Source organism: Vipera berus (genome assembly GCF_964194415.1).
Source record: "Vipera berus genome assembly, chromosome: 1".
In the NCBI taxonomy this organism is placed as follows: domain Eukaryota; kingdom Metazoa; phylum Chordata; class Lepidosauria; order Squamata; family Viperidae; genus Vipera; species Vipera berus.
In genome coordinates, this window is record NC_138202.1 from 119,523,284 (window position 1) to 119,546,560 (window position 23,277).

At 43.0% G+C, this 23,277-nt stretch overlaps 1 protein-coding gene across 3 annotated transcripts in view; it reads left to right on the forward strand.

The window, feature by feature from the left end:
- Positions 1-23,277, forward strand: part of GRK2 (G protein-coupled receptor kinase 2) — a 46,404-nt gene that overhangs the window by 11,319 nt on the left and 11,808 nt on the right. The window contains exons 3-15 of one of the 3 annotated variants that reach the window (XM_081315122.1): positions 159-205; positions 2,722-2,795; positions 3,962-4,168; positions 5,787-5,861; positions 6,638-6,699; positions 10,933-10,984; positions 11,611-11,702; positions 13,766-13,865; positions 14,654-14,732; positions 14,858-14,988; positions 15,687-15,781; positions 16,598-16,705; positions 16,874-16,940. In XM_081315122.1, coding sequence (XP_081171248.1) covers positions 160-205; positions 2,722-2,795; positions 3,962-4,168; positions 5,787-5,861; positions 6,638-6,699; positions 10,933-10,984; positions 11,611-11,702; positions 13,766-13,865; positions 14,654-14,732; positions 14,858-14,988; positions 15,687-15,781; positions 16,598-16,705; positions 16,874-16,940 — 1,188 coding nt within the window. In that variant the 5' untranslated portion in view covers position 159. The remainder of the gene's footprint in view (positions 1-158; positions 206-2,721; positions 2,796-3,961; positions 4,169-5,786; positions 5,862-6,637; positions 6,700-10,932; positions 10,985-11,610; positions 11,703-13,765; positions 13,866-14,653; positions 14,733-14,857; positions 14,989-15,686; positions 15,782-16,597; positions 16,706-16,873; positions 16,941-23,277) is intronic. The other 2 variants (XM_081315120.1, XM_081315121.1) reach the window with 2 other exon arrangements.

Sequence of the window (23,277 nt, forward strand, 5' to 3'; positions counted from 1 at the left end):
TGCTTTTAAGAGTTGCACAGCAAGAAGAATGTTTCTCCCTGCAGATTTTTCTCTTCACTGCAGTCAACGGAAAATCTGCACTGGAGGAAATGTCTTTTCTGCCATTCTTAAAGGTGCAAGAACCTTTAGGAATCAAAACTGTCAGCCTTTTCTTTCAGAATGTCTGCACCATCAACCAATGTGAAAGGAGTAAGCATTTCAGCAGGTGAAATATTTGACTCTATAGAATGATCGATGGGGAGAATTTACCTACTAAAGTTCTTGTTTGTCTTTTGTTGAAGACCCAAGATCCTGCCCAGAATAAGGAGGGTGGGGGGGGGGAGTGTGTGAAACCATTGCATCCAATAGTACTGTCCTTCTGGAAAGAGGAAGGATCTGTTTGCTCCAGCTATAAATAACTGAGAGAAGAGCAAAATTTACATAAAATAAAGTTTCATAAAAGGTACAGAAAGCATAAATTTGGGAGTGAGTAGTGGCTGTTGGTCAAGGTCTCACTGGGTGATGCTGGACTCTCGCCGATGCTCAGCCAGGCAACAGCAAGTACTCTAGCAGTGTTTCCCCTTTCCGTTATTACACCCCGCCCCAACAGGAAATGCTCTTGCTTCCTCCCACACCCACGGCCACTTGTGGTTTCCGCATGATATATCCCAATTTTTGCCTATTCTCTCTCTCTCTCTCTCTCTCTCTCTCTCTCTCTCTCTCTCTCTCTCTCTCTGTCTCTGTCTCTGTCTCTCTGTCTGTCTCATGGTTGTGTTGCTTTCTCAATAATCGTTTAACCTCAGCAATCTCCCCTTGCACTTGGGGAAAGCATAGGCCATTGGGGACACTGGGAACTGTTGAGCCACAAACTGAAATTGAAATTGATCAGCCTGCACTTCAGTGAGTGAGCTGGGGAGGGAACAAGAAGCAGAAGGTGGTGCATACTATGCTTGAGAAATTAATAAGTGGTGCAGGGATTAATAGTTTTTAAATATCCAGTTTCATTTGCTGTCTTTCTAACACTGGCAAGGTGAGACTCCTGGATTAGTGTTTTAAGGTTAGTAAGGTTGGATTTACATAACACATGAGGCAAAACTGTAGCTTGCTGGTGGTGTACGGTTCAGTGACTATGTTTGCACAACTCATCTTTAATTAATAGAGCCATGAGTTCAGTTCTCAGTGCACTCCATGGTCTGGTCACACCTGACATACTGAGCCATCAACTAAGCATGTGAATTGGGTTTATATAGCAGACTAGGCAATGTTCACTAGTTTCTTGTTCAGTATTTTATGTGAACCTAACCTGTATAAGTAATTTACAGTTTAGAGCAGGGGTGTCAAACTCGCAACGTCACGTGAGTGTCACAACGTATCACAACTTTTTTTCCATTGCCGGCAGTGGGGTGGGCGCGGTTTCTCCATGACACATCCGGCCCACCAGCCAGGAGTTTGACACCCCTAGTTTAGAGGGACGTTTAAATACAACTAGTTGGGCTAATTCACTGAATATTAGTTAAACAATCCATGGATTAGGATTATTCACAGGTTCTAACATTTTCAAAAATGATACAGTTACGGTATATAGGTTAGGAAGCTATAGTTAATCACTTATTGTGATTGATAAATAGCTTTCCAAGTAGCTCTAGGTATTTGCTTTTGATTATTGGAATCTTAGAACATTTGTGACTCATGACCAACAGTTGAAGAGGAACCAACAAGCTTGAGAACTGTCATTGAAATTTTACTGATATTCTGTACATTTAACAAGCATTGGACCTGCAAAAATTAACCACGGGAACCTTTTCCTGGCATAAAGATCAAATAATTGAGGAAAGAAAAAAAAGCAGGCAAATCTAATGACATCTTATGATTTTCCACAGTTTTTAATATAGCCTATAAAACTGAAATTATATGGCTTTTATAGAAATAAAAATATTTAAATGTTTCTTGTTAGAAATCTCAGACTTCTATCCTTCTTTCTTAGGACTAGATGTCTGTGGTTTTCGGCTTTGTCTAAACCGAGGCTGCTTGCTACTGGCAGCAATCATCAGATTTTTTTTTTAAAGTAGGCTGATGCATGATACATAAATGATTCCAAATTCGTTAATTTCTTCCTATTACTGTTAAAAGACTAGTAGTAGACCTGGGTTGCAAAATTCTGGACGACTGTAAAACGACAAGCTAGCAATACAATATTAGCCAGATTTTTCCAGTCCTGTTCTGGCAACTGTTAAAAAATTGCTGCTGATTTACAGAAAAATTGGACACATTTTCATAAAAGATAAATATATTGGCAGGGATAAGCAATGGCAGGTAAGATGAAACCTCCTTTATTTTTAGAGGCAGTAGATCAGTACTTTGATAAATACAGTATGTGGATAGTCATCATCATTCATCTTCTGGGATTGTCCACCCAGAGACATGGAGTTCACATCTCATATCAATCCAAATTCCATCAATGATATGGTTTAGTATGCAAACCATCGTTTATGTTTTAGTTTGTGCAAATCAATTGTAGCTTAGTCAAAAATCAATATGGCCATTGTAGATCATTTTATAACCATTTTCAGCATTATCCTATTCTATGTGTTATTCAGTTTGTCCCTGCATATATTAAAGGTATAAGTAGTCGAGGTCCTTGACTACTACAAATGATAAATGAGACTAGGAGCAGTTTGTTGACTATGTAGAAGGAGTTAGTGGCATATGAGTTTCATATTGCTGACTTTTTGTGTATTTTAGGGTTCCTCCTATTCCGAGATTTCTGCTTGAATCAAGTAGAGGAGGCCAAACCACTGGTGGAATTCTATGAAGAGGTGAGGCACTAACTACAGACAAAAAAGTATTCTAGTATTCAAACATTGTCACCTTCTTTAGCCTAGCTCACAAAGAATACATTACATTTTGAAATGGATAGAGATGTTAGAGACTGTTAGCTTACACTTCCCTTGGGAGGAGGAGGGTATAAGCATTAAGAATGAAATCAAGGTGAAAAGGGTTCCCGAAAAGGGTTAACAACGCTGCTACTGGAATAGATTTTCCTATCCTCATGCACGCCCCTCCATTCATATTCCCCAAGTCTGCTCCTGAAGCTTGGAAGAAGCCAGATTGGGGCCGTGGGTAGTAGGAACCCATTTGCAAATTACTGAACCAGAGCCCTTTGCTTTGATAGTCTTTATAGAACAGAATATTGCTTTTATACCTAGGCTTCCTAGAAACAACTAAGAGATTCCAAGCCCCTTTTACATATTGAAGATAATTTGGAGATGAAGTGGCCTTCCTTCTTGAATAACTGGAGTTTTGTTCATGCAACAGATGAAGGACCCAAAAGAACATTAAATCATAGACCTCCAACTGCAGTTTAGCTAGAATTTTAAATAAGCAGATTGACAAAGCCTAGTAGCTTTGTCAAAACTGTTATCCTCTCAGCAGCAAACTGAGATATAAATCATTGATGATGATAACATTCTGTAAGATGTTGTTGGTTGGAGAATATGATACAGAAAAGTATAAGTATTTATGTACACGTGTCTAATTTAAGGAGTTGGTGATGTGTTACGTGGGAATGTTTGTGGTTATAGTCCAATGCATGTAGACCCCAGTTTGGGAAAAGCTGATATGCTTCACCTGTCTCAATTAAAAATAAATCATAAGCAGGGAAGAGAAGAAGTGGTAATTACTTTTCAGTGCACTGCTGAATTTCTTAATCACAGTTCTTGTCCTTTTGTCTTTCTATCATTATTATATAATTATTACTTCCACACTGTTTTTGTCATCCCTGTTGTGGCCTGCACCTTCCACTCAAACCAAGTAAGCTAGGAAAATGAATCTCGATGGCCTAGTTCTTAAGCTGAACTTTGGAATTGTTCAGGTTTAGACCGTGGTATCTGTAAATGTGGCCTTATCTACTAAACCTTGAATTTTTTGTGTGAACAAGCACATTATCTTACATACCCAATATTATCTTGCCTGTTCTCTCCAGATCAAAAAATATGAGAAGTTGGATTCTGATGAGGATCGAGCAATTAAGAGCCGCCAGATCTTTGACATGTACATCATGAAGGAACTGTTGTCCTGCTCTCATGTGAGTGCTTCGGACACTTGCTGCCATGTGAGAGAGTCTGAAAAGGCCCTTGGGAATGGGCAGAAAGGCTGCTTCATAATCACCTTGAACGAGATCCTTGAAAATGTAAGGCTCCCCAGATTAAGTAGGAGGAGCTAGACCACCATCATGATACCCTCTCACAGGCAAAATATTTTCTATGGGTCACCAAGTGGCACACATAGTTCTGTTGGAATGGCCTATCCCAGCTCTTTAAGCTTTCTCTGTGACCTTTTTTTCCCTCCGCTGCTGACAAGCAGTGGCTCTTTTCCTGTTCAGGGCTGATCTTGTTATGAATGAACTGCTGGCAGCCACCTAAATAGTTCCTTTTGAAAAGCAGTGTTCTTGCAGCAGCAGACTGACAATTCTTTCAGCTAATTCTGCTCTCTCTTCCTGTTTGTATCAGGTATACCATAACAAACAATATGGAATTGTCTGTTTCCTGTCCTCATCGCACCACATTGACTGTAGAGCAGAGGCCCCCAACCTTTTTGACATCAGATTTTTCTGCAGACCAGAGAGGGTGTGGTTTTGTTGCTGCCTACATCCCATGGATGGGGCTTAGCTTGTTTGTGAGGCCTAGTTGCTGGCATGCCGTGGCCCTGTGCTGGTCCATGGACCGGGTGTTGGGGACCTCTGCTGTAGAGGGAGCAGGGGGATGCATTGTGTAATGATATCACATCCCATTGTGTCTTTATTGGATGTAGGAGGAAGAGGCATAGAAGCATCAAAGAACAGTGGTCTCTTCTAATATCTAACTCAGTTATTGGTATCAGATTCCTAACGTTGAAATCAAACAAGAATAAATAATTGATAGATGCTAGTGAGAGCAGTTTCAAAATTCAGGAAATAAGCATTGCAAAATGCTTTTCTTCCTCCTAAAAAGCCCTACCTCAGACATAGAACACCAACTTTGTGTTCAGGAATTCTCAAGATCAGTTCTTGGCAACTCCAGTTAAGAGAGTCAAGTAGCTGATAATGAGGAAGACTCATTATCAACTTTAAAGACTTTGAGAGAGACTTTGAAGAGTGTTGTCCATCATCCAAAGTAAGCAAAATTAGGCTAGATGGATAAATAAACTAATTTGGTATAAGGCACCTTCCCATATAGGTGGGTGGATGAGCATAAATAACAGGTTTTCAAGACTGGAAACAAATGAGAGCTAACAGGAAAATTTTATCTAGGCCACGGGTGTCAAACTCACGACGTTATGTGACGTGTCGCGACATATCACGACTTTTTTCCCATTGCTAGCAATGGGGTGGGCCCGGTTTTGGCGTGACACATCTGGCCTGCCAGCTGGCAGTTTAACACCCCTGATCTAGACAGTCTGGAGATAAGATAAACTGAACACTATGATCCAGAGAGTAAAATAGAATAGGTAAAAGTGGCTACCAAACTGCAGGACCGAATGTGGGATAAAGGGACAGTACCTGTATATTTGCCTGACTCCGGCTGATTCTTGTTCTGCATTAGTCCTTCCTATTTCTCTGTAACCAGCTTCTTGGGAAAAATGCTTTGGCCCTTAGTTCCCTTAGCAAAAGGATACTAAGCAACAAGATTAGAAGTTAAGATTAGAACTTAAGACAGAGAGAGAGAGAGAGAGAGAGAGAGAGAGACCTGCCCTACCAGGTTTTTGTTTATCTTACTAAATTAATTATCACCTATGCATTAGGTTCACTTGTTTTTCTATATCCTTTACAGCCCTTCTCAAAAACAGCCACAGAGTATGTGCAAACCCGTCTGAGCAAAAAGCAAGTGCTGCCTGACCTGTTTCAGGTAAGTCCCTTTCCACAGATGAAGTCTCTGAGCTCACACAAAATATCATTTGCCCTTCGATTGGGATGCTGCCTTTCCTGTGAAAAAGTGAGACAGATCTGTGCAACATAATCTGATTTTTCTCAGTCTGAACCATAGCTTATGACATGCTTTTCCTCATACTGCCACATGTAAAGAAACGTGACTCTGGTAGGGCCCATCTGTTTTACAGGTAGTTTTTGCTTAGTGACTGGTTGTTTAGTGACTATTCAAAGTTATGATGCCCCCCTCCCCAAAGGTATTTATCACCCAATTCTGGAGTTGTGAGGGCACATATACACACAGAGAGACACATATACACACAGAGAGACACATTTCAGATACTCGACAACTGGTTTGCCTTTTATAGCCAGTTGCAGTAAGGTCACGTGACAAGATTTACAATGGGGCTTTTGCCAGAAACTAGCCTTTTTGACCGATTTTCAACAAAAAACATCCATAGGAATACATTGAGTTACTTTACGACTATTGTGATCGCTTAACAATTGCCACAAAAAGGTAATAAAATTGGGTCTGTTGTGTGGGTGTCTTGAGTTTACCACCATCATGATTTACAATGAAATTATAGGCTCCATTACAGCCATAAGTCACCTTTTGCTGCCAGTGTGCTTGCATTCCCCTGGCCAGGGACGTTAATATCTACAATTGGAACTATTCAGAAGAGAAAAAGGGAACACGTGTGTGACAAAGATAATACATAGGTTGTTGGTATTTAAGTTTGTCTCCTCTTTTGCCAGCCGTACATTGAAGAGATCTGCCAACGTCTGTGTGGGTCTGTCTTCCAGAAGTTCATTGAGAGGTGAGTCCTGAGGAATATAAAATCTTTTTAGAGGTTACATTAAAGTGATGCTGTTAACCTTCTTTGATTTTCAGCCAGATAGCTCTGATTGTTTTCCTGAAGACTTTTTTTTCCCTCCAGCATTTAGTTAGCTACCTTTCAAATCCAACTCAACGTATTTACATGGCCCTCACTGAGCTTTTTTACAGTTTTGTTCTGACAATCCCCCTTTAGAAGCTCTCTATGAAGCTTTTAAAAAGTAATATTCTGAACATCTTGGAACATCTTGGAAATTCCTCAAGTTAATTGTAGTGTTGTTGGACTACATATTTACTTTGGGTATATAGCAACTTTCCCTTGAGGCTCTTGATATGTCTTGGATTGCTGTCCCATTATCTCCAGGTAGCATGCGTCTGTTGCTTGCTTTTTTTTTGAGGTAATCCTTGTTTGAAGAAAGTTGAGGGAGAGAACCCCCAATTAACACTTAGAGACCTTTTCCCAAGGGAAGTTATTGAGGAATTCCACTAAGATAAGTCTTTAAAAGCAATATGGAGAGCTGAATATTCTTTGTATTCATTGTTGAGTAACTGGGACATATCTTTTAAAGCCTGCAGATCTACATAGGAGAGAGATCCCTTGAACAAAGTGAAAGAGCCTTCAGAATAAATATAGATAAAGCCATTCTGTAAATATTCTCTCTCTCTCTCTCTCTCTCTCTCTCTCTCTCTCTCTCTCTCTCTCTCTCTCTCTCTCTCTCTCTCTCTCTCCCCCCTCTCTCTCTCCAAATCTTACCATATACGATAGTCCTATAGAAGCCTAATATGGTTTTAGATCAAGGTAGTAGTTATATCTTTAGAGCCAATTGAAGGTTTACTATGATGGAATCTCAAAAACATTAGTCATAGTGGGCCATCATCCAAAATCTTTGTGTCATTTAATGTGATGTCAGAGTAGATTCATTGGCATGGATAAAGCTGAGATTTTTCATAGCCTATTCTTAATTCAGAGCTTTAGAGCCAATATCAACATTTTAAATGTATAATAATACTGGTGTGTTATAGATGTTACTTAACAGTAGAAAAATCACATTTATAGTGCACTGGTAAAAAGAATTGTTGGCCACCTACCTGGCTGTCTAAATTTTCCAGTTAGCATGTAATCTAAGAACTGCTCCTCAGTATATGTTTTTTGTTTTTGTTTTTAATAGAGAATGTGACCCAGCAGTTTTGTGGACAAACACTTTTGGGCCTTCAACACTCAAAGTGTTTGTCCATAAAACAAATTGCCATCAAGTAGGTCTCAGAGGACCTTTGAAGATCCCAATCCTTTTAAATTTGGCTCTATGACAAGAACATCCTTTAATGATTAAAAAGACTATTGGACAACCTTCTATAAATGCAGTAATGGGTGAGATTTCAGTAATAGCATGAAAACCAAATATCCATTTCTTTTAGACTGTGTGCACAATTATTAGGCAAGTAAATATTTTGACTATATCATCATTTTCATGCATATTTTCCACCTCCAAGCTGTATAAACTTGAATGCTTAGTGGATATAAGCATATCAGGTGATGTGTATTTGTGTAATGAGGGAGGGTGTGGCCTAAGGAGATAAACACCCTATATGAAAGTGTGCATAATTATTAGCTTCTTTTCCTCAGGCAAAATGGGCCAAAAGAGAGATTTAACTGACTCTGAAAAGTCAAACATGGTAAAAAGTCTTTCAGAGGGATGTAGCACTCTTGAAATCGCTAAGATATTGGGGCGTCACAGAACCATCAAAGGTTTTGTTGCAAATAGTCAACGGGGTCACAAGAAACGTGTTGAGAAAAAGATGCACATTAACTGCCAAAGATTTGAGAAGAATCAAACGTGAAACCACCAGGAACCCATTATCTTCCAGTGCTGTCATATTCCTGAACTTCAACATACCTGGAATACTCAGAAGTACAAGGTGCTCAGAGACATGGCCAATGTAAGGAAGGCTGAAACCCGACCACCACTGGACAAGACATATAAGTTGAAACGGCAAGACTGGGCCAAGAAATATCTCAAGACAGATTTTTCAAAGGTTTTATGGACTGTTGATATCAGAGTAACTTTTGACGGACCAGATGGATGGGCCTGTGGCTGGATCAATAACGGGCACAGAGCTCCACTTTGACTCAAACACCAGCAAGGTGGAGGTGGGGTACTGTTATGGGCTGGTATTATTAAAGATGAGTTAGTTGGACCTTTTCGGGTCGAAGATGGACTGAAACTCAATTCCCAAACCTACTGCCAGTTTTTAGAAGACACTTTATTCAAGCAGTGGCACAGGAAAAAGTTTCCATCTTTCAAGAAGACAATGATTTTTATGCAGGACAGTGCTCCTTGCATGCATTGAAGTACTCCACTGTGTGACTAGCCAGTAAAGACCTTAAAGATGAAAGAATAATGACATGGCCCCCTTCCTCACCTGACCTAAACCCTATTGAGAAATTGTGGGCCCTTCTTAAACAAGAGATTTACTGTGGAGGAAAACAGTACACCTCTCCGAACAGTGTCCAGGAGGCTGTGGTTGCTCTTGCACAAAATGTTGGATCATCAACAGATCCAGAAACTGACAAGACTCCATGAATGGAAGGCTTATGTCTTTATTGAAAAGAAGGGTGGCTATATTGGTCACGGATTTTTTTTTAAATGTCAGAAATGCTTATTTGTACATTTTGATATGTTTGTTTAGTATTCTCTCTTTAACAGATGCAAATAAATAAGTGAGATGGGCAAATTTGCATTTTTCATTTAGTTGTATAATAATTCTGCACACTAATAGTTGCCCAATAATTGTGCACACATAAATATTCTCCTGAGAAAGCCAAAACCTCACTTTTACTTTCTTAGATATTCAGGTTTGAGGTTTATTAATATTTTGGATGGACTGAGAGCACTGTAGTTGCTCAGTACAAGAATTAGCCCTCCAAAATACAACTTGCCTAATACTGGTGCACACAGTGTATTTTCTGTTTGGATTTTTTCAAGTCTCCTGATAGTCACATTCTAATTACGTGACATTTCATTTATTTTAAATTTTAGTCATTTTTCTTTATTCGTGTCAGAAGCACCTTCAAATGTAGACATATAACGTTCAATACTGAGCAGGTAAAATAAGCATAAAATAGGTCACAGAGATATAGCACATATAAAAAGTATGTAAAATAGATAGGATTAAAACTAATGACATTCGCCCAGTATTGCGCTACATGGGCAACATTTTCTCTCACCAGCATGAGGCTTTTCTCTGTATAAGTTGAAGAACATTGTATGCATTGTAGCATATGTGAGGTGGGTTGTTCTCCACATTTACCCAATGTGGTGGTGGGGGGGAGGGGACATGAAAGGAGCCTTCCTGAAGTTTGCATTGTTTTGGCAATCAGGCGTCCTCTGGGCAACGTTGTCACTGGCAAATCCTTTCAACCCAGAAGCACTCTACAGTCTGAGAATTTTAGTCATAATTTTCTCCCCATAGATCACTTCTTCCTAATCATTACAAAAATTCAAGGTACAAGGTGTTTCCATCACAGATCTTGGGAGAGTTATAATTTGAGACATGAACATATTTGACATGGTAGTCATGTCATCTTGGGCTGCACTTAACAGCAACGTTGTCTTAGTTTGAACGTTAACCTTTCCCTCAAGCCTTGAACCCTGTACTCAAAACTACCTCCTTCAGCCTAGACAAGGAGGCAAGTAGGATAATGCAGGCATTCAAAATTGGCTGAGTGTTAGACTGATCAAAGAGAGAGTCTATAGACCAAGACTATCTCCACTGCTTAAGTTGCTATATACAAGATAGTCAGATAGACATATTTGGAAGAGGTAAATATCTCCCCCTTCGTCCAGTTAGATTTTAGTGGCATGCTGTTCCATAATTTGATATGAAGATAATCTCCCGTTAACCAATCTAGCATATGTTAACTGCACCTATATACTAAAGGTAAGCATCCAAGTTCACTTAGCTGTGGGGATATGGCATTAGGATGTCTGAATTACTGCCTTTTTAGCTCCCATTGCTACAATGTGCTCTGGTTGTACTGCCTTTATAATGCTTCCTATATTCTTTCATTGTTGGTATACTGGAATGGAAATCTTGTAAATAGTGATTTTAGCTAAAGGATCCTCTGACATAAGGATGCACTGATTGGGGACTGAAGTCAACTGCAAGAGAAATTATTTGTGTGTGTTTGTGAGTTCTGTCTTTTATTCTGTTTTAGTGACAAATTCACACGCTTCTGCCAGTGGAAGAATGTGGAGCTGAACATCCATGTAAGTGCCTAGTATTTGGAGGGCATTTTTGAGGTTGTGATAAAACTATCATGAGACACTAAGCATAGAGTTGCCAATAGTCACTTTATTATAGCATGCAGAATTTATAGGATTTGCAAAGCAATCGTAATGCAGTGTGAAAGGAGATCCCATCCCTAAAAAGCTCCTCATGTTGGTAGCTAAAAAAAAAAAATAATTGATGTCTGTTATTCATTTGGTAAATGAACTAGATAACTGAGTGTTAAGAGAAATGATCCAGTGTCATGCTCAATATCTTAAAACAGGAACAGATAATCTTTTGCTTTGGAGATGTTGAACTTAAAAATTCCACTGTTGTTGATAATGCTGGCATCTATCAACATCTCGGAAGTTACAGGTTATCAGTTTCTATTTGAAGATCTGAGCTTAGCATACACAGTGACCCCTCTTTTAAATCTAAAGACTCACAAGCAATGGTGACCAAAATGAGGCGAAGTATGTGTTGAAAGTAATTGAACTCCAGTGACAATTAGCCTACAGTTATGAATGCGCTTGGATGGCGCTATGAAAACAAAATCAGGTTAACATTCTTGGTTTGCTTTCTCTTCTCTTATTTTTTTAAAAAAATGCTGTTTCATGGGATCTAGCTGACCATGAATGACTTCAGTGTCCATAGGATCATCGGACGCGGTGGATTTGGAGAGGTCTACGGCTGCCGGAAAGCAGACACGGGCAAAATGTAATATATGGGATTGTCTTGTCATGCTGTGGTGAGAATTGTAGGAGAGCTAGTCAAGATTGAGGTTCAGCTTCAGTAACTGTCAGTTCCCAATTCCTTTTCGATGTGATAATTTAATTGTTGATAGTATCCTTGCCTGAATCTTACAACTGGGGAAAGTTATTTTTTATTTATTTTTATTTTAATTCCATTTATATCCCGCCCTTCTCCGAAGAGGTGGGCCCTCAGATAGCTCTGGCCTGCTACCCCCCACAGGTTGCACTAAAGACATGAGCCTTTGCTTGACCCCGGTGGCAAGTAAACTTCCTAATGCTTTTTTCCAGCTTGCTTTTATTTTCGAGATAGACAGAATATTTTCAGCACCAACTCAAGTTTTTCAAGATATAGATGAATTGCTGAAACAAAACAAAAAATCCATATATACAATCGGTACCTCAGACTTTATTATAAAATATTTTATTCAGTTCTAGAACAAATCATTGCAATCCGACAATCATTTTGGAACAGCAGAAGCAAAACCCATTTATTCCGGTTTTCAAATGAAGCAACATATAGAGAAATCCCTGCAGGATTTTTTGGAGCGAGTAGGGCAAGACTGCTACATCTTACTCCTCTCTCCTCAGCAGCTCCCAGTGCAGCTCGTTCCACCAGCCTGCTCATTTGCTGCCCCTCTCCCAACATCTTCCCACTGTCATTGCCAGTCTCCTTGGCTTAATTCGCCAAACCACTTCTGCTGCCAACAACTGCATTTTGGGCCATATCTAGAACAAAACAGCTTCGTTTTGGTCTGTAGAAACAAACCTCCAAAATCTATGTTTCACATTAGAGGGAGACCAGCTGTTCTATGCACATCTCTTATAGTTAAAATGAAGACAAGCAGCAGAACCAGTTGAACAAAATGCAAAATAAGAATAGCAAAAATATCCAGACAATTCAGATGGAGATCTTTCAGGCATTCCCCCACCCCAAAGTTATGTTTCTCATCCATTTGAAAATTCTGCAGGATAAGAGAAATGTGCTGGTCCCAAATATAAATATGCATATTGCTAGCTTTAAGGTGAACGATAATTGCCTTTTGTTATATTGGCTTGCAGGATTCAAGGAGGTGTTTTGCCTTCTCACAATAATTTTTGCCTTGTTTATCTCTCGGTCTGCTGCAATGCACTCTATGCGGTACTGTCTTTGAAGATGCCTCAGAAATTTCAGCTGATCCAGAATGCAGCAACTTAATTAAAGGCACATCCCAATCTGCCCGTTTTTGGTGAAATCCATATGGCCTCAGCCCTCCAGGGTTTTGCAGCAGGCTTTGGGCAGATACATCACGATTGCTGTTACTCCTTATAGTTGGATTTTACTAAAATTGATTTCTTTCTATTGTTCCTCAGTGGTAAAAGAGTAAATTAATGATGACATAATATATATGTATATATATTTGTAATCTTATTTATGCAATAGCATATGCAAACTGCTCAGTGTCTAAGGAAGCATAAGTATCACTAATTTAAGAATATTCCAGCTTCCTTTAAAACCTTTACATTTCCACTACAATGTGTCCCTTTTGGACTTGATCATGTGCTTCCTTATTGCTGCCTTGGAAAATGTCCCTCCTCTAAACAAGTTAATTCAGTTATTGTCCTGCCAGGCCAAATATAAGGCAGAAAGAAACTGACTGCTTTCCCTCCCTTCCACATCCTGAGCATGAGCCAGCAGGAAAATTACCAGAGAGTTTTCCAATTGTTGGCAAGCTGGACAGTTATTGTTTAGGGTTGTTATGGAGATAAAAGGAAAGCTTGGAAAACATAGGATAATGTAGGGGCATCTGTGATCAGGGAGAATGTGTTTTCGTTCTAAATATCTGAAGTTCCTAAAGGGGAGGACAAGTTTCCCTTCAGAAAGAGCAAGACAAGGATATCATGAGCTTCATCGGAAGAAGTGCCATCACAGGATTATGTTTGGAGGAACATCTGCGGGAATGATTTCAGGGATAGGAGCATCATCAGATACTTTTGGCAAAAATTTAACACGCTGATCATTCAGTGTCTGACCTTTTTGTTTCTTGATAGGTACGCCATGAAGTGTCTAGATAAGAAGCGTATTAAGATGAAGCAGGGGGAGACATTGGCTCTGAATGAACGCATCATGCTGTCTCTTGTCAGCACTGGGGTGAGCTTGGCTACTCTTGTGAGGAATTGGGAGAAGTGGAAAGAATGCCCAAGCTCTGAATCTACATCATAGAAGTTATTGGCGGGCAGAAGGGAGAAATCTAAAAACATTCAAGTGACGGTTTGGGGACTTGAAGTCAAAGCTGGCATGGGTGAGGTAGATATTTTGCTGAACCCCTCTGTCGTGGAGAGGGAAGAAGATGTGAAAAGGAGGTAGTGTTGATTTGTTGATGCTGGGAGTGTAACCTAGCAGCAAAGATGGTATGCAAGTATGCCACAACGTTTATGCCAGAAGAGGTGCCGTGCAGCATGTCTGAAAATTAGAGGAGAGTATGTGTTGTGTATGGAGTACGCTGAAGAGAGAAAGAAGGGCAGGAAGGAAGGATTCTTTGCATGTAAGAAAAACAAGAGGAGAATACCTACTACTGTTTACAGGATGGGGTTGTGGGAAAACAAGCAGGGTTACTATTGGTGCAGGCACACTGCAGAAATTGTGGAATATAGGGTCAATACAATAGCTAGCACTAGTTTGTGAGGCCAGAAACTGAGTGATTTATTATACAATTTGTTGTCACAAGATTGTAAGAAGCAAGCGTAAGTGTACTACGCAGTTGAATGAGTTGGGTAATAAGTGTGAACACAGGATGTATTAAATTGTAGAATGTACAGCAAAGATGCCAGAGGCAAACTGCATGAGAGTGTGAGCTGAAATGTATCAATATATGGTGTGCGCATGCATGCAGTTTCTTTTTTTTCCTGTTGTAACTTTGTTCTTTGGATCCCTGCCAGGATTGCCCCTTCATCGTGTGCATGTCATATGCCTTCCAAACACCCGACAAGCTCAGCTTCATCCTGGACCTCATGAATGGTGAGAGCCAGGACCCTGCCTCTAAGAGCCCCTTCTTCTCTGCCATCCTCATGTGCTTTCCTGAAGGACTCCTCCCCACCCCCGGCTGTGTCTTGTTCCATCACATAGTTCTTTCCTCCTTGCAGGGGGTGATCTACATTATCATCTTTCCCAGCATGGCGTCTTCTCGGAGACAGAGATGCGTTTCTACGCAGCAGAGATCATCCTGGGTCTGGAACATATGCACAATCGCTTTGTGGTTTATCGTGACCTCAAGGTGAGAACATCCACCTCTTCTAACCAATCCCATTGCTGTATAACAGTCCAGCAGAGCCACCATCACCATTACTGGCTTTATTTCACAAAGGGAGTAGATTGCTGGTATTCAGTGGTGAGGCTTCCATATCTCATTCCTCTCTGCAGATGAAAGGTAGTTTTCTCAGTGCATTCGGATTTCTTCCATCTCCTATTTAGGAGCCAACATGATGTGGCTGATTTGTGATCAGAGAACACTAAAATCAAGCTCTGATGTCTCCTTTAGAAAATGGATTCTAAAATCTTAATCTTCCCTAGTACCTCACATTCCTTTTCTAAGTATTTTGGAATTATTAAAATATTGACATCCACTCTTTGAGTCAGAACCACTGCTTCTTATAAAGTAGGGTGGGATCATGTTTTGTTGCTTGTTTTGTATATTACAACTTGATTGTGCTCCTCTGTAAACCTAATCTATCCACTGTGGGAGCTGAATTCATCATTTGGAAAATGTTTCTTCAGTTCTCCTGCAGAGATTTACCTTTATTTGGTTGATTCCAAATGGCTGGGGCAGAGGCTCAGGTCACAGCATGAGAGAGGAGAGTTTCAATAGCCTGGCCTTGCTTGCCCTCTTTCATCACCATTTCCAGAGGAGCACTCTGGAGTCCAAGAAATTAAAAAAAACCACTTATTTTGTTAAATGGTGCTCTATCCCTACAGCCAGCCAACATCTTGCTAGATGAATTTGGCCATGTCCGCATCTCAGATTTGGGACTCGCCTGTGACTTCTCCAAGAAGAAGCCTCATGCCAGTGTGTGAGTATCTGAAATAAATCTCCGTTTTTGCCCAGAAACACTAGATACAACAAATTTTATAACAGAAATGAATATGGGAGCATGCTTCCATCCCCAACCCCCTTGATTCCTCAACTTCCTTAGTTATTGTGCCCTTCAGATGCTTTTGATTTAAGTGCCCTTCACTCCCATTAGCTGGTTAGTTAGGGTTACTTCATACTGGAACTATCTGGAAAAGTTGAAACATTTTGTCTCGCTTCCCCAAAATCAATTTATAGATCCTACTTAATCTGTAACAGGGAATAATATCATTCCAAGATGCTTCTAGCTGAACTTGTCTACCTTTTATACATGAACTGTGCATCATGGCTATGTATATTATAAATTAACAACATGGATCAACATATCACATCATTCCAATCTCCTGATTGCATACTTGGAGTCTGCCATTTACATTTTCTGCTCATAAATGATCAGGTAAAAGGATGTTCTCAGGGCGTTGGTGATTAAACCTATGTGGAAAGGTCTTTATTCACCTACACAAGTAATTGTATATTTTGGTATTGGTATATGAGGAGTTTTTGCAGATTATCCAGTTGAAACCACTTCCATTGAGAATGTATTGAAATACAGTCCCACATATCATATTTACAATTTAAAAGTGTGATACAAGGAAGAATTAGTAATTGCTTCCATTTACAAACCGATAGAAAAAAGTGCAGTCCAAATCTCTGATGGAAAAGAAGAATAAATTCTCTTTTCCTTTGACACTTCCTGCTAAGGATCTTTAGCCTCATGCTCTGCTTCTTCTAATTCTTGGTTTGATCCTCTCTACAGTGGCACACATGGGTACATGGCACCAGAGGTTTTGCAGAAAGGTGTGGCCTATGATAGCAGTGCTGATTGGTTCTCTTTAGGCTGCATGCTCTTCAAGCTGCTGAGGGGGTAAGTGCTGAATAGGCTGAGAAAGTGCAGTATGTGGAAACATAATCACTCGGATGAGCTGTAACTAGCTGGAGAAACTGGGATTAACTGGAGCAATTGGCACTACAAGAGAGTAGGAAAGAGAAATTTCCTGAATTTTCCTTTGACATAGTCCTTGTTCTTACACAGGCATAGCCCTTTTCGACAACACAAAACTAAAGACAAACACGAGATTGATCGCATGACACTCACTATGGTAAGTTACTTTTGTTTGTTAAACTTAATAAGGGGTGAGCTTTGATTCCAATCTTCCCATCTTCGAAGAATATACATTTCTCGCTCCCTTTGTTCTATAAAAATGATCTCTATCCTCTACTGCAGTGTTTTTCAACCACTGTTCCGTGGCACACTAGTGTGCCGCGAGATGTTGCCTGGTGTGCCGTGGGAAAAATTGAAAAGTAATTATAAAATACTTTCTTTGTGTTTATTTGATTCCTATTCAAGAGAATTACTTTATATATAGTCAATATAGGCACAGAGTTAAATTTTTTAACATTTTCTAATGGTGGAGTGCCTCGTGATTTTTTTCATGAAACAAGTGTGCCTTTGCCCAAAAAAGGTTGAAAAACACTGCTCTACTGAACCAGTCCCCATCTCAAAGGATATATTTGAATACTTGCAGAGACCAACCACTGGATTCTCCCACTGCTATGCTGTGTGCCTACTTGATAGCTTTATCTAGTGATAGCTCATCTGAACGTCTGTCCAGGCATTTTTTAAAAAAAATGGTTCCTTGCTAATTCCACTAACGCTCAGCATTTTAGTACCTCATCACAGTTCATTTTCCAACTCTGGGAATTTCAGTTTTACACATGGCAGGTCTAATTAAGACCGACAAAGCCTCAACAGAAGTTCTCCTTCACTGTAGCTCTCAAAATTCAGTGGACAATTACACTGACACAAAACAGGAAATAGGAGGGCCTCATCACACAGAATTATTGAGAATCAAGAAAACAAAACATTCTTGATTTTCAACAATAATCAAAATAGCAAAAATCAAACAATATGTTTTAAGCAAGTAGGGCCCCAAATAAAAATCAGTGTTGTGGAGTGCAGCTGAGCTCTATAGTTTTCTCTTTGGTTTCCTGACAATCTGGTTTTCTGGCTTTATTCAGTGTTTCATGACTATAGAACTTATTTTCTCCCCACTGGACTTTTTTTTTTTACAGTTTGGCTTCTGTAGACTTTGGTATTCCCCCAAGCCTAGCAATGCCTCCATTTTGTACATAGAAAATGCCATTTGGCCAAACAGAAACAGCAGTTAGACCTGAAATATGAAATAGGGAGGAAAGGAAGTACTTAGAAGGAGAGAGTTGTGGTGCTCAGTGCTACCTCAAAACACTTTACTATTTGAGGCAAAGGACAAGATGACTCAGCCAGATTGATAGTTGAATGCTACTTCCCTTTTATCTTCCACTGTATTTTAGAAAACTATAAAGAGCCGTGGGGCTTTTTTTATAGTGATTTTTTTCTACATGACCATCTATTTCATGTGGTGATGGAATACTAACTGATATTAACATGCTGATAAAAACACCAATATAAAATTATCAAAGAGTCTTCAGTGTGTAAAGCAGGCCTTTCTGAAACAATCCAAAGGCACACCTAGTCTAGCATTCAGTTTCTGAGAAGGAAGCTGAAATACTAGGGAAGAAAATCTCCCATGTTGTTGCCCTGTTCCTCGGGAATCTGCATTCAAACTTATATACCCTTTTTAAATTTAAAGATTCTTTTTATTTCTCTTGATTGAATAGACTTGTTCTTAAATGTGTCCCTTTGAAAGTGATCTAACCCTTGTCAAGGGTCTGTTTCTAGATAGATGAAATAGAATCGACTTACAGCGTTTCTGAAATTACTGCTAGTCACTTTAATTGGGTAATCTTTAATTGCTGATATTGGAAAGACTGTACGTTTGCATATATCATTATTCTTTTGGCATCAAGTCATGTTATGCAAAACACAGAAAATGAGTAAGAAACAGTACAAGAGAGAAAAAGAAAGAAAAAAGAACATTAAAGAGTACATTATCACCTACCACACCCCTTCAATCAAAATTCTGCCAAACATCTTTCCAGTAGATTAATCCTTCTGTATTTTTATATTCACTGTTGCTTCCTATCCTTCTGTAGAGGACAATAAAAGCATTTTTCAGCTGTCAGGCACAGATAGAGTCCTCACACATTAAATAAGCTGTACTCCACATCCATATTTTAGTACTTTTCCAATTACATCTGCAGTCTTTTTCATCCTGTCACGGAGCGTCCCCAACGAAAACCACAAACAGCCGTAGGTACGAGTGACGACGTTTATTTCCACACAAAGAAACAGGAACAAAGTCAGCGTTGGCAGCAATCCGCTCCAACGCTCTTTTAACATCAACTCCCCCCAGGAGCCCCACCCCACCGGCGTAAGCCAACATCTGTCCGCATGCTGATAAGTACCCCGCCTCCTCCACCCGTGCGTATTTGCCCCAGGCTCCTTGCAGCGTCGCCCACCATAAGATAAGCCCGCCAGGTAACCCACACACACACCCCAACATTCCAGTCACACACACCCTGGTCACGCCATATACCCCGCGCTCCAGGGCCAACCCCCTAAGTCCGGCTAGCCCCTGCTCCGCACCCCCGGTCCAGACCAGCAGGGAACCGTCCCCCAATGTCCCCGGTACTGGCCCGGTCACCGCCGGTCCTCCAGGCGCTCGGTGTTGTGGTCCATTCGCACCCGCTGTCAGCCAGTCGCCGTGGCCAGGGGCCTCAGCACCCTCAGTGCCAACCCGCCGCTCGGCGAAGTCCACCGCAAGGCTCCACGGGTCCATGGCCTGTTCTGCGGCCTCCCGCCGCGCCGGCCCAACGGGAGGCGGCCGGGTGTCCAGAAGGCCTACCGGAGGCCCTGACTGCGCAGGCGCAGCTTCCAGCTGTTGTGCGGCCACCGGTGACTTGGCAGGGCCTGCACCATCACGTGGCCCAGGAGGCACGGGCCCGGAGTTGTTCAAAGCAGAGGTGGGGGCCAGGGAGCCAGCCGTGCTCCAGAGCAGAGCCGTGGATGTTGGGGTGCCATTGGGCCTGCAAGGAGGGCCGTTGGGGCCGTCGCGGGAGCTCTCCCTCTGGAGTGTCGGGCCCACAGGGCTCGACAGGCGGCTCCCCCTACCAGGGCTCCACCTGGAAGATAAGAGTAGGAGAGTGAGCAGTTGTCCACCCGGGCTATAGGTTCCGCTTTACTCCCACCTGGTTTCCCTGGATGTTTGCGATGAAACGCCCGGACCAATCGGGGTGCTTGGACGTTCCCCTCCGCCACCCATGAGGCGTCTGACACTGGATATCCTTTCCATAACACCAAGTACTGCACCCTTCCCCTCTGTACTCTTGAGTCGAGAACCCCTTGTATTTCATAGTGGTCCCTGTGAAGTGGCCCAGGAGCCTCTCTGCCAGCAACCCCAGGTAGCACTCGAGCAGGTTTTAACAAACTACTATGAAAGACTGGGTGGACTCTCCCCAAGAACCTCAGTAGCCGAAGTTTCACCGTTACGGGGTTAATCACCCGAATCACCTGGAACGGGCCTATATATTTGGGACCGAGTTTTCTACTGGGTAACTGGAGCCGTAAATGGTAGACAGATAAACCCAGTCCCCCTCCTTGGGCGCTGCGAACAGCTCATGCTTTCTGTCTGCCTGCTCTTTGGTTATAGCTGCGGCCTTTACCAATGCCTCCTTGGCTGCCTTCCAAACCCCCTCTATTTGTTCCATCCATTCCCTGGGACCACAGGGAGGGGAGGTTCCCTGATCGCACTCGGGGATGGGAACAAATTCATAAGCTGACACCACCCGGAAGGGGAAAAAACCCGTGCTACTGTGGACGGCATTGTTATGCGCCACCTCCGCAAACGCTAACAGGTCCACCCAGTTTGCTGATACGTCACGTAACACCGCAGGTATCGTTCCACTGTGGCGTTAGCTCGCTCTGCTGCCCCATTGGTGCACAAGTGGTATCCCAAACTTAGTTCTTGGGATGAACCAATGTATCTGACGAACTCCCTCCAGAACCGAGCCATGAACTGCACCCCGCGGTCAGAGATTATCTGCCGTGGCACCCCGTGCAGATGGTAGATGTGGGAGATAAACAACCAGGCTAACCGTCTGGCCGACGGCAATCCTTTGCACGGTACGAAGTGTGCCTGTTTTGAAAACAGGTCGACAACCGTCCAAATAATGTCGTAGCCACGGCTCTCTGGTAGTTCCACAACAAAGTCCATAGCTATATCCTGCCAAGGCCGTACGGGGTCAGACACTGGCTGCAGAAGTCCCAACAGTTTCCTAGCACGGGGTTTAGCCGTCGCGCACATATGGCAGTTTTGCACGTACTGCTCGATCTCTGCCTTCATGCGTGGCCACCAGTACTGCCGGCGTGCTAGGTGCAGTGTCTTTAGAAAGCCGAAGTGCCCAGCCTGTTTGGCGTCATGGCACCGGTATAAGACTAGGTTGAAGTGCCAGAGGTACATACATCCTGTCCCCATGCCAGGCCAAACCATCCCGTAGAGTGAGAAGGTGCGGATGCTCCTTTAGCCAGGTGTCGTTTTTGAGCGCCTCACATAGGGCACGGGATAGAGCATCCATTACTCCGCATGCCACATTCCTAACCTCCCGTGACTCATAGGGAGGTATGAGTGCCTGTACCACCTCTTCCCTCCTATTGTCGTATTGAGGCAAGTGCAATGCATCGGCTAGGAAGTTTCCCCCCCGGGACGTATTTCATGGTGAAATTAAAGCGGCGGAAATAAAGAGCCCACTGGACGTGTTTGGGCGCCAGCCTCCTTGGTGATTGTAAGGCCTCCAGGTTTTTATGGTCTGTCCACACCTCGAAGGGGTGGGCCGCCCCCTCCAGGAGATGGTGCCATGTCTCCAGGGCCGAGCGGACTGCGAACGCTTCCTTCTCCCATATTGCCCAGGGGAAGAGGGTAGAGATGTTCTACACACACCGCATTGACACCACGGAAGTCCACGCACAAACGGAGTGTACCGTCCTTTTTCTCTCGGAACAAGCTGGGCGCCGCTATTCTGGACTGGGCGGGTTGAATGAAACCCCTCGCTACGTTCTTGTCGATGTACCGCCTCAGTTCATGCATTTCACGTGGTGTCAGGGCGTACATGCAAGGTTTTGACAGTTTGACCCCTGGCTCCAACTCGATGGCACAGTCCGTTGGCCGGTGAGGTGGTAGGACATCACACTCCCGTTCATCAAAGACTTCGGCCAAGTCAGAGTATACCTGCGGCACCCGGGCTTCCGGCTCCGACTCCACTCCATGGACCTTCTCCTCAAGCAGGCCACCCGGTCCCACAAAAGCGTGTTTCGGTGGTTGCGGCCCTGTCCCAAGGCGAAGATGCCAACACCCCGCTTCCCACCATATCGTAGGGCCCCACTTATCCAACCAGGTGAGCCCCAAGATCACTGCCTCAGTCATAGAGGGGACTACAAGAAAGCACAACACCTCCCAATGCCCCCCCATTTCCAGGTGTACAGGCTCCGTCACATGGGTCATGGGTGCCCCCCCAAGAAGGAACCCATCCACCTGTTGGAATCGGAGAGGAGTGGCCAACCGCTTTAACCCGATGCCTACGTCAGAAACCACTGTTTGGTTGATGAGGCACCGGGTGCTACCAGAATCAATCAGTGCATGATACTCCCTCCTCTGACCTGTCTGGAGGCTTACGATCACCACTGGGATCGCAAAAGGACTCACTGGTGCACTCACCATAGGGTCGTCCTCTTGCTCCTCTGTGCTGTCGAATGGCTCGGGTTCAACAGCGGCCGGTGTCTCCACCCTTGGCTGTGGCGTTGTCTTGGGCGTGATGCTCAGCAGCTGGTGGGCGGCCCGTGACCGCTGCATGGTTTTCCTGGCCAAGGCACCATGTACGGACGTGGCGGCTGGACCTGCACGGGGTGTCGGGAGCGGACATTCTGCAGCACAATGTCCCAGCTGGTCACACCGGAAACACCGGATTGAAGGCCGAGTCGGTGGTACGGGTGGTTTCGCGGTCGCCGCCATGGCCTTCCGGTCCTCCTCCTTCGTTTTGTCGACAGGTTGGTGAGGGCCGGATGTGCACTCCACTTCTCCCCTGCACTCCTGTAGGCCGATGTCTAGTTCCACCGCGACCCTGAACCACTCCAGTAGCCTGTGTGGGATACCACAGACAACACACGCCCTACGCAGGGCCCTGTCAAGTCCTACTTGGAAGTGGTGTACCAGCAAGTGCTCTGGCCACGACCGTAGTTTGCAGGCCACCTGCCGGAACTCACTGACATACTCCACCACGGGCCTACCTTGTTGTCGTAGGCCCACCACCTCGGCTTCGGCCCGATGTGTGCGGGCCACATCCTCGAATTGCATCTGCAGTGCTTCCAGGGAAAGGCCAACATCAGCCAGCTCTCTGGTGTGTTTGCTGTATAGGTCAGCGGCCCAAGCCGTGGCCTCACCCTGGAGACTTGCGGTTACCGTTACCACCATGGCCCACTGGGACGGGTAGGCCGAGGCATACTGA